A 12295-nucleotide genomic window follows, 5' to 3' on the forward strand; every position below is an offset into this window, starting at 1 on the left:
ATTAGGATAAGGAGTCTGGTTTCAGACACGCTGAGTTTGAGGAGCTTTGGACATTCGGATGGCTCTAAGAGCCTGGCACTCCTGAGAAGAGTATCCTTTAGGGACATGGATCTGGAAGTCATCAGTGTGAGTACAAGAAGCTCTGGGCACAGATGTGATTGCTCAAGAGACTCAGTAAGGTGAAGAAAAGAGGGCTGAGAACTAAACCTGAGAAACATCATCTGAAAGGCCATTTTCCTGAGGAGAAGGCAAGCGTGTCCGTGCAAATGAACCTGAGCCTGCTGAGAGCCTGGTAGGAGGGAGCAGTACAGACCTCGTTTACTACAACAGTGGAGGAAAATGCTTTCTCCGGTATCAAGAGACTCCTACGCTTCAGATATTAGCTCTGTACAGAGAACTCTCCAACTTCTAACACCAGTTCTTAGGCTCATTTCCCACATTCCAATTCTGTTGGACATAAACCAAAATAAACCAGCTGCCCACGATTCAGTTCTAACTCATGACAACACCACCTGTGTCAGAGTAGAATTGTGCTCCATAGTGTTTTTGACGGCTAATTTTTTGGAAGTAGAATCAGTAGATTGCCAGGCCTTTCTTCCAAGGCACCTGTGGATGGAGTCACACCACCAACTTTTTGATTAGCAGCTGAGCACACTGACCATTTGTACCACCCAGGGACTCCCTGTTGGACACAGCTGCCTATACAGTCCCTGAGTTTCTAAAATCAACCCATCTAGAAAAACTAGCCTCTCTATTGCCTCTAAGACCATCATGCATCCCGATTCCTCAGCTCTGAACAGTATGTCCAACGCTTCCTCCTTCTGGCTAACTCCTGCTCACCCTATTCTAGAACAGGTAAGTGTTATACTTTTCAAAAAACAGCACCTATCAGTGCAAATTATATAGGATGTACTTAATAATTTGTTAACTAAGGGCAAAAACAAATGAATGAATAGTAAAAGACAACAGCTTACTTTAAAAGCCAAATAGCAAGAAGGACAAATATTGTACAATCTCACTCGTATGAAACATCTAAAATAGGCAAAGGTATAGCGACCTGTGTGTTATTAGTGGTTCCCAGGAGAGGCTCAAGGGAAGGAGAGTGGGGGAGTCATTTTTCAGGACATATTGAGTTTCTGTTTATGGCAATGGAAAATTTGGCAAAGGATATTTGTGACGGCTGCACAATATGATTAATGTAACTGACATCAACCATCTGTACACGTGAAAATGATAAATTGGCAAATGTGTATTATATGTATTCTTACATTAAAAAAAAAAAGTCTGACAGACCCTTCTCCCCTTTAAGACTTCCTTAACTTGTCATGATATAGAACCAAAGCTTATTATTTTAAAGTTGACATGCTCTTTTTTTGTTGTGCTTGTTCCGTGATTTTAGTTTAAAATGATGCTGGGTGAATTATTTCTATTTCTTGTTTTAAAAGCTGAATCAGGAAAGCAGCTCTTTACATATATGTGGCCTTGACCAATATGCTTTCCTTCTACAGATCAACTACTTTCATAGAACGATTTCCTATTATAATTCAAATAGTACTAGAAACAAAATAAAACATGATTTACACACACAGGAAAATTAAAATATATATATATACATCATTGTGGTTTACCAAAGAGCTAAAACAAGAGACATCATACCTTCTTCTTCTTCAGCAACTTTTTGCTGGCATCTGCCTTCATAGCAGTAATCTCAGGAACTATTCTTCTGCCGTAAGGTGAAGGCATTGTCTCTTCCAACTGAAGTTTCTTCACTTTAGGTTTGCCAACTTTACCTTTTATTGCTTTTCCAGACATCCCAGCCAGAATATCTTCTCGTTCTTGCGCTTCCACTTTCTGAAGCCAATTTATAAGGAGGAGGGGAAACATAAACAACTTTAGGAAAGGCAATCACTGGTACGTAAGAAACTGAAACTCATTTTACTCACTAAAAGATTAAGTTTTCATTTCAACTGATTTAATCCAACATAAAGTAAAGTAAGGGAGGCAGGGAAAGAATCCTAAGTCAGAAGGGCTGTCCCGATTTTGTCTAGCTAGCTTCTCAGCTGCGACACGAGCAGGCAGTAACTAAATGATTTATATGGCCCCTTCGAATCCCAGAATCCTATGGCGTATTATGGAATCAAGACCTCTGATGACATGGTATAATCGGAGTTCTGGTAAATCACACACGAAAGGCGGTGATGTTAACAAGTATGAAGTTATTCTTCTCTGTTGCCTTAACCATAATTGAAAAATATGGGGAAAATCATTCAAAATGTAAATTAAACTCAGAAAGTATGAAAAATAAAAGTACCCACATAGTTAGATAGAACTTAAGAGGTTCAGTGTAGCAATAAATGAGAATATAATCATGAGTAATGTTAAAGATTCTACATTTACAAAATTATTCCTCTAAATAATTAGCAGGCTTCCAAAGGTACAAGAGAAAACGACATCTTTAGTACCACTTTAAAGATACATAAAGAAATCTTTTTGTGTAATAGCTTAATAAAAATAACGTAAGCTTTGAAAGCAGACAGAGCTGGAAGTCAATCTTGGCACTTCCACTTACAAGTTATGTATCCTTGGGAAATACAGTTATAATTTACTGAGCACTCACTACATATGTTAGGCACTAAACATCCTCCGCTCTCCGTTTTATGGATAAGGAAGCAAGCTCTGAGAAGATGAGTAATCGCTCTTAACCAGGGCGATACCCGGCCTCTCTAAGCAAGTTACTTCATCGCACTACCTTCAGGGTCCGCATCTGTATAACAGGTCAGTAATAGCCTCTCTCACGTGGGGTGGTGGTAGGCTCCCTCTTAGGATACATATAAAGCAGAGCCAGCTCATATTAGATATTCACGTAATGGTATCGTTAGATTTTAAATTACAAACAGAGACAGAAGTTTAAGTCTAAATCTTTTTAGATGGATTCATTTTAATATTTTCCCCCAAAGACTTAAGAACATATACACACGCACACACACACACACCACACATACATGCTCTTACCTTTTTGAGGGAAAATATTAAAATCAATCAATTAGCTAACTTAGAAGTCAGTTAAGAAGTTTTAACTAATAACAAATATTAGAATTTAGTTTCTTCTAAATTTCAACCCCAAAGCTTTTACATTCATCCGCGCCAGAAAAACTTTTCTTTTTAACTTCATATGGTGAGAAGCTTAATTCTTATAAACACATTAACCCTTGCTGAGTTAAAAGCACTCTGAGATCAATTTAAAAATACTTTCCATTCTTGTTTCATAAATATTATTTTTATCAGCAGATTTTAATGCAGACATAACCTACATCTAGTTCTTCAATGAATGCTGCCAAATCTTCTCTCCAAAGATCTGAAGGAGATTTTCTTTTCACATCACTGACCTCTCGTCCCTACATAAAAAAGTAGTACAGTTTAAACAGTCAGTAATTTTTAAATGTATGGAGAGTAAATCAAAACACTTAAGTTTGGAGAAAGAGAAACAAGGATATAAACAATACGAAAAGAGCTTCAAATGATCTATCCCACAAGCTCATACTTTTGTATCTCTCTGTTTAATCAGTTCTTCAACTTTTTCCTTAGTAAGAGACCACAGAGACATATTTAAAAGATAGTTAAAATCAGGGCCTGCAGGAGTTCCTGAATCCGAGGAACTGTCATCATGCTGGTTTTGTGTGTCTTCCTCTTCCGCTGCCTGTAAAACATAAACTTTATATTACAGTCCTGTACAGTATCAAATCAATATTGAATCTTATTGACTACAGAATTAAAAGTCTACAAATGCTACATTCTTAATGCTACATCTTCAGGGGTTATTTTAGGTTATCTGCAAGATTACCTATAAAAACATATTTCCAGTAAAAGGTTCAAATTTTCTAAAGACGCACAATAAAATCTTTAAGAGGAATGGTATATATTCAGGCCCTATTTATCTAGGAATCTGATGAAAAATTAACTGCTTTGTTCAGGCACTGAATCATAAGATAAGAACACTTCATATCTAATAATTAATGGAGTAGAACTAATGTTTTCCCATTGTACCTTATCAGATTTTTGTTATCGGTGAGTGAATGAACAATTCAAAACCCAAAATAGATTATCACCGATGAGGACCGTTTTGCAGTTGTAATGAATATGCTAAGGTACATTCACTCACTAAGGAGTCAATAAAAATTCTCTAAAGCAAGATCACGCATGCGAGAATTCAGAAAAACTCCACTTAAGAATTTAAGAGTTGGTGGGTTTGATTAAGAATTGTCAGGGCTATTTAACAATCTTACTCGTAAGGTCTTTCTTCATAGAAACAGCTCCAATAAAAAAATCCTCACATGCTAATAATAAATTTCAAAATGTGATGAATTTAATAAAATTTATTATAGGTGGCATCATTTTAAAAATTTTAAAAATAACAACAGCCATTAAATTAAAATTGTATGGAAGTTATTTAAGGCACTCAGATAATTAAAAATGTCTGAGATAACCATGACACTCCACTTTATATAAAGCAAAATGGTAACCAAAAAAGAAAGAACTTATAATTTAATTAAAAATTTTAAAATGATGTATATACACAAAGTACAATTTAAATGTATCTGAAAAATAAAGTACAAATAAAAATTGCAATGCAAGATGCTTCGTTACAGAAACAAAATTATAAATTCAACACGCAACATAAGCCAAATAAGGAACGCTGTTGTTGAGTTGATTGATGTTTAATAAGCACATAGCTAACTCGCAAATTAATAATTCTACAGTTTTAAAAAACTCTTATGTTGTTGGACTACTATTAAAATATTACTAGCGTGTCATAAAATCCTATCTGGACTCATGTTTTAAAAGTCTATTTTGATCTAGGTTTTAATCACACTCAAAGTATTGTTAGTGAGTGTTTGATGACTGTGCATATCGTTCACTGTTAACAGGGAGTATGACTTGGAACACTTTCAGAAATAAAAAATAAACTTTTAAAGTTCCAATGATAGAATTCTATTATTTAATTATCTACTTTATAATTCTAACTCTTGTCTCCAACTATATATAACAGGACTCTCTTACAGGAGGATTCTCCTCTGTTCTCTGAGCCTCACGGTGTGCACACGGCCAGAGCACCGAGCAACGTTACTGGTGAGGATACAGCTAGAGGAAGCAAGCACTAGGTTTTACACGGGACGTCTATTTCCACGAGAAAGGCATTCTCAAGCCCTACCCACATTCATCTTTTACAACTTAAGCATTAAATTCATTAGCTTACTAGTTTTTTGTTTTTTAAGTTATAGTTTAAATCAATAGTGATACAGAAAGCTAAGTAGTGTCTAAACAATCTGGGACTTAAGAGTATAATAAAACACAGTAAGAGAAAAACAAAGTGCTTGGATCATCTCAATTCTGAATGTTCACCTTCTCCTACCCCATTTTCCTCAATTAAATGATGAATAAGCCTATTATCTGAATAGGTAAGTGTTACACTATATAATTTATTCTAGTTTTACTCACTTTATGACATTCTATTAACTTCAAAATTGGAAAAAAGTTTAAATAATGTAAACAAAAACAACATTTCAATGTAATTTGAGGAAAAATATGAAAATATTATGACTGAGAACTCAAGTATAACAAAGCTTAAAGTTTCAGTTCAAGTTATGTCACATAATCATAAATGTATTTTAAAAGACAGTAATTTTATCAGTATCAATATACAGAAAGAATCTAAGTATAAAAAAATCATTTCAAATTTTCTTCCTTTTCTACATTTGTGTTCTCAATCATAATATTACATTTAATTTTTTTTTCTTTTAATTATATACAAAAGCAAGAAACTAATGTCATTTGAGGGTAATCTCAAAGTTTCAACATTCCATTTACTCAATTAATATTACTACTTTATGATCTGAAACAGACAACTTAATTAAGAAAACATCAGACTTTTAACTGAAGTCCCAAGGTTTAAATCTCTGGCCAGAGTTCTAAGCACAGGGCAGAACACATACTTAGTGCTTGGTAAATACTGTTAACACTGGCCATTTCATCTCTAGTGTGCCTAGGGTAAACCAAAACCAGATCAAGTGAGTGGTGACCATAGACTGAACAGTGTGGAACGACTCAGTGCTACCAGTCTGGTTCCCAGATAGCATACATGCACCTCACAAAAACCACCACCACAACTGACACCCTTTAATGGCAGGCTCAGAAAAAAGGCCAAAGAGACTGAGCTACCTTCTCACACCTGGAGTCATTTCTCCAGGCCCTGGTTCAGTCACACTGGCAAAGTGCTTTGTGGTGGGTGTGCACTGCAAATTCCTGCACTGTATCTGTTCTGTGGATAAACAGAAGACTTCAGTCTCCAAGGCAGACAACTCGGCACCTTTAGCAGTACTAAATTTAAAATTCAGGGGTAGGGTTTTTTGTTTGTTTTGGAAGAAGTTTAAAAGCTTCTCTGAATGTCTTTTTCTGCGAATGATTACCTTTTCTTGTGCTTCTTTCCAGGCTTTCACTGGGTCAGATTCATAACCTCTCTGGACTAACATTTGAATCAAATCTCTCTTTGACCTATTCTCTATGTGAGGGAAAAATAAAGTTAGGGTCAAGAAAAGAGATTCAATTTGTATTTGTTTATATTCTACTGACAAAAATGTCTTCTATTAATAAAGTTTTTTTTTTTCCATTTTAACTAATATCCCAATTTTTAAAGTTTGCACCTTACCTATAGTAATTTTCCCTTGTATCTTCTCTAAAATGAAACGAGCTTGATTATTAAGCTTTGAAGATTCAGCTCCCAACATTCCTACAAGCCACTCCTTCCGTAAACCATAATAACTTAATCGTAAATCAAAGAATTCTTTCAAAATGTCCTGCACAGTTTCATACTTCTTCAGACATCCCATATGATCAAAGAGTACCTAAGCAAAAATGCAAATTTTGTATCGATTACATGAATCTGTGTTGGTATTTTAACTTACGTGACATCTGTAGTATTTAAAATAACCATAATACAATTCCAAGAGCACACTATACCTAAAAACGTTTTGTAAACATTCTTTCAGTGACTGCAAAAAAAAAAAAAATCGAATTCTCAAAAACCATGACAATATTTAAAGTAGGGGTAATTTTGAGAGACAAAAACAGATTCTTAAAAAAAATAAGTTCATTAAAATAGTTACAAAATCACCTAAGAAAAAATTTTTTTCCAGCTAACTACTAATATAATCCATATTTAAACTTGAAAAAGTTCAATTTAAAGTTCTCCTTCCCATATATACTCAATATATTTGCACTTGCCTGTCTTTTTTAAAATTACACATCTATAATTTAGTCACTCAAACTTCCACAAATGTTTTGGAAATTTTACTTCTTCTCTGTCCTTTTTCTCGTTGTTTCCTCAGCCTTTCCTAGCAGATTATGGCACCTTTTCTCAGCGACTGTGCTACTACTGCTTTCTTCTCTTTTTTTTAAACCTGAAAGCTCACACAGCATGGAACTTGGGTCATCACACACCCACCTTCTACCTCTCCCCCCCGCCCCCCCATTATATATAAACACAAATATGCAAGTTTAGTAAAGCAGAATAGAGCTGGGAGAAGACAAGTGCTCTACAGTTAAGATAAGAGACGCATGTAATGTATATGCAAATCCTGCCACAGTCCGTTTCATCATTTTTAGTCAGCGTGTGTGAGGTCAGAGTGTCCTCTGTGTTCGAGTCCAGATACATAAACACAGAGCTGGGAGTAAGGGCAGAGGATTAACAGCAGAGGAAAAGGAATGTACCCCTAGATTCTTCAGCGAAACACAGATAAACAAACACTTCCTGCATAAACTTATGTAGGACTCTAATCTCTACTGTGTTCAAGAGAAGAAGGCTTACTATATACAGCCATTCCCATAATGAAGTCAATTACAACAATCCAATATATACCATGCAAGAAAGGTCAAATTAATAGTAAATCTGTTAATTAAATTACCATAGAATTACACGTAAGAGTAGTTTGAAGTTTAAAAACTTTGTGCAATCCAGCAGCTTCTGCTTGTGCAAGTTTCTCTTCAGTCATTTTCACCACAAATTTCACAGTTGTATCAGTATGATATTCTTTATAGTCAGAAATTAATGCTGGTGTTTTGTCTGTCCCATTTAGCATAGGTTCCAAAACCTGCTCTTTGTATACCTATAAAAGATTTAAAAACAAGTCATTCTGTGTGACACTCTCACATTACATGACATACAACTTTTTAAAAATTCTCAACTCTGGCATGTGTGTGGGTGGGGGCAGGAAATCTCCATCGCTCTCATCTCCTGCCCAGGCACTAAACCAAAAGAAATCAAAGCTGTTGCCGTCCAGCTGATTCTGACTCACATAAACCCTTCAGGACAGAGCAGAACTGCCCCACAGGGTTTCCAAGGCTGTAACCTTTACGGAAACAGACTGTCAAATCTTTCTCCTGTGGAGAGGCTGATGGCTTCAAACCGTCAACCTTCAGGTTCGCAACCAAGTGCTTAACCACTGTGCCCCCAAGGCTCCTTGCCCAGGTCATTAGAAAAGGCAATACATAGGGCTCTAAAGGGTGAGTGAAAGAGGCATACAAGGTCATGGTTCTGGCTCTACCCCTACTCCAAAGAAAAAAGCTGAGGGCATAAAGAAAATATCAACTGAAACTGACAAAAGAATTTATTGACCATATTTATAAGGATTCAAAAGAAAAGTCAGCTGCACCTTACACACTATTCAACTCTTCATTTTAAGATAAATACAAAGATAATAGTCTCCAATAAAGGCACTAACCCAGCTTAAGTCATTCTACTTTATTTAACCAAACTAAACCTGTTCCTGTTGAGTTGATTCCAACTCACAGTGACCCCATGTGTTACAGAATAGAACTGCTTCACAGGGTTTTCTAGGCTGTAATCTTTACAGAAGTAGATTGCCAAGCCGTTCTTCTGCGCTGCCATTGGGTAGGTCTGAACTACCAGACTTTAGGTTAGTAGTCAAGTGCAAATCATTAGCACCACCCAGGGACTTTTCTACTTCATTTAGATAACTGAAAAATATTTTTTTACTATTATCTGAATATTCAATGCATAAATTCAATTGAGAGAGTCAAAGATGTATGCAGAAATCTTAAAACACTATACATAGGATAAACGACGGTGATATCCATATTCTTACCTGAAAGAATTGCTTAACGCAATGCCCTCCTCATATATAGCTCATATATTTATACTAACCTGTGTCCAAGTTCTAACGGGGAGCTCTGTAATCTCTACCGTGTTCCTATCCACCACAAATATTTCACCACTGACTGCATATTGGTTTTGACCAAGCTCTTGAATTGTCCCTTTAAAGTTTTTGTAGTTTGGAAGCTGCAGAGAAAAGTGAATATAACTTAGAGCCCAGACTTCTCTCTTGAGAGCCAGTACCACATCTGAATGCCCCTTAGTCTGCGATCTACTAATACTGACATATTAACATGACTGAAGCTGAACGTTTCATCCTTAATATCCCCTATTCAAATCATCACTCAATCTGGAATTCACTGTTTCTGTTACTATAATCTGAACATCCCCAAATCACAAAACCTTTCTTAGTCTTGGTAGAACATTATTATTGTTATTCTAGCCTATTACCCCCATACCTCCTTCTTCCCTTTAAATTCAAACTTCTTGAGCCTTACCTTGGAAGTTTCCCGCAGTCTGGACCCAATCTAACTTCCTGCATTTCTCCAGTGAGCCATAACTCTTCTCTCACATTTTTCTCAAATGTGCTCACAGCCACTCACTCTACCCACCAACTCTGACACTGTCAGTCCGCTACGCCCTATTCATTTATATAAATCTTACTCATCCTTCCCTAATAACAAGTGACCACTCCCTCTTCTAAAATTCATACTTACTATTATCACTCAGAAATTGGGGATGTAACACAGGACATTTTTTCTGGCATATTGAGCAACTAATAATATATTTCCTTACTTTAAACTTCAAACTTTGAAGTCTTGTCAACAGATTTATATTTTAAAGACAGGAACCAAAGCTCTTCATTTCATTATTTAGCTTAGTGTCATACATATGGTAGGTGCTCAGAAAGCATGCATTGATCAATATCCTAACTTAATAAACCCTCTAAACTGTATCCGAACAATTTCAATTAAAAGCTATAGTCATGAACAAGTAGTCTGGTGCTTTTGTTAGAAATTATGAAAGTCCTTTAAAGTGTTTAAGAAAAAAAACAGATTATAAATCATATTCACAATAATTTATATTTTAAAATGCAAAAATGAAATAAAGCTGGGAGATAAATACACCAAAATGTTAATAGTTTCTATATGGTGGCTTTATGGAAAATTTTTTTCTTCTTTTTGCTCATTTATATTTTCTATAATGAGCATCATCATTTTTGTAATAAAAATACACTTTCGTCTCAGTGTATCATAATAAAAGAAAAATTCCAGAAAATTTTAAATTATGTGTGAGAGGGATAGACACTTGATTTTTTTTTTTTTTTTTTCCTTTGTCTTTTTGTAGGGGAATTTAGGGGAGGAATTGAGCCCAGGGAATCATGTAAGAAAAGGGCAAAGATTTAAAAAAAAAAGATGCTACATTTGTATATTTTGTATAAAGTGCTTTTATTCTATGTTTCCTTAGAACTTGGCAGTTTAAAAACAAAAACATACAATTTGGTCCTGAAATTATTATTCTATGTATAACTTAAGAGATTTGAAAGCCTGGAATATGAGGTTATTTATAAATTTCAATAAACAGTTTTTTCTCACAAACCTTATCCTCCAGGCTTTTTCCAAAGGCTGTATCTTTTATTGTAAAACATATACTGAGTTACACACTAATAAGGTCTTTGTTTTCTATAATATGTTCTAAAATGAAAATAGTTCCACTACTTTTCTAAAATGACTGGACTTTGCAGTTTATACATCATCACTTGTTAAATAAACAACACAAAGAATAAGTTCTAAATAATTACCATGGGATGAGGATCCAAGCCATCCAGCATTCGTCTGACATTGTTCACAATTTCCCTAGCATCATAGTTGGGGAGTTTACAAGCCCATCCGGTACCAATTCCCTCAGCACCATTTATTAAAACCATGGGAATTATAGGAATATACCACTCAGGCTCTACACGTTGATTATCATCATAAAGGAACTTAAGCAGGTTGTCATCCATGGCAGGGAAAAGCAGTCTTGCTAAAGAGCTAACGAAAGGAAAAAGAAGAATATGGAAAAATGTCACGGTTTTAGAAAATAAAACTTTACACATGATTAAAGACTTTACATTTCAAAAAAATAATCTTTTAATAAGAATGCATTTTTAAAAAACTTTCATTGCATGTGCCTCCAGTATTTATTAATTGCCTATGCTTAACAAAAACATTCACCTAAATTCATTGTCAAATACTTCTCATAGGCACAAGGCCACAATAAAATAAGCCCTACTTTACGTATGTACTTATTTACCTAAAATCTTAATATTGGTAAATAGCTTTTTTCAGGTTTCCTTTTACTCTGATAAATCACGTAACCTTTAGTCTAAAGAGTTAAGGTGCGTCAGGAAAAATCCTTACATTCATTAGGACTGGTTTCACCAATAATTCATAAAAATTAAGATAAAAAGACTTCATTGTGAGCAAATTATTTGTGACCAAATAATTTGAAACATTTACCCTAAACAAATTAAGCCAATAATCACCTCTCTCAATAGCTACAATTCTATTAAACATTTAGTTGGCTCCAATAAACTCCAAATCAAACTTTACACCACTATAAAATCTCAGAAAATGGTTACCTTAACATTGTGAAAATATAACGAGGGCTTGCAGCATCTTTGCCACCATGAAGCCGAGTTCCGAACTGACCAATAGGCTGAAGTAAGTTAATGTTGTTACTTCCCACAAAGTTCTGAGCCAAATTCACAATAGTCATCATTAATGCTTGCTATAGAATAGAAGCAGACAGAATATAACATTAAGATTTGGAATTTTCTAGAACTATACCCTAATTTTTATTAACATCCAAACTCTCAATTCTCCTATTTCCAGAGACCTTATAAAAGGAAAAATATTATGCTTAATTATAACTCTTCACGCACTAAGTCAATAAGTATAGCTCTCAACTGATTCCACATTTAACACCTACTTCTCCATGATGATAGGCAGACATCTCAGCAACAGATCCAGCCAACTGGGCAACTTTCACTTCACGTTTATCATTCCTCTTGAAACAGGTATATAATACTTTCCGTTGGCCTGGTTTAAAGCCTATTTTTAAAAAGAGTAACCCTCTTTTAAAAAC

General features: G+C 35.0%; 1 protein-coding gene across 2 annotated transcripts in view; it reads right to left on the reverse strand.

Annotated features, from left to right (window-relative positions):
- TOP2B (DNA topoisomerase II beta) overlaps positions 1-12295 on the reverse strand; it is a 72284-nt gene that overhangs the window by 13609 nt on the left and 46380 nt on the right. For both annotated transcript variants that reach the window (XM_064277403.1, XM_064277402.1), the window contains exons 19-28: positions 12140-12261; positions 11790-11938; positions 10968-11199; positions 9218-9352; positions 7959-8159; positions 6704-6899; positions 6465-6556; positions 3542-3697; positions 3312-3395; positions 1657-1851 (exon numbers count right to left, since the gene is read on the reverse strand). In XM_064277403.1, coding sequence (XP_064133473.1) covers positions 1657-1851; positions 3312-3395; positions 3542-3697; positions 6465-6556; positions 6704-6899; positions 7959-8159; positions 9218-9352; positions 10968-11199; positions 11790-11938; positions 12140-12261 — 1562 coding nt within the window. The remainder of the gene's footprint in view (positions 1-1656; positions 1852-3311; positions 3396-3541; positions 3698-6464; positions 6557-6703; positions 6900-7958; positions 8160-9217; positions 9353-10967; positions 11200-11789; positions 11939-12139; positions 12262-12295) is intronic.

Source organism: Loxodonta africana, chromosome 27 (genome assembly GCF_030014295.1).
Source record: "Loxodonta africana isolate mLoxAfr1 chromosome 27, mLoxAfr1.hap2, whole genome shotgun sequence".
Lineage (NCBI taxonomy): Eukaryota > Metazoa > Chordata > Mammalia > Proboscidea > Elephantidae > Loxodonta > Loxodonta africana.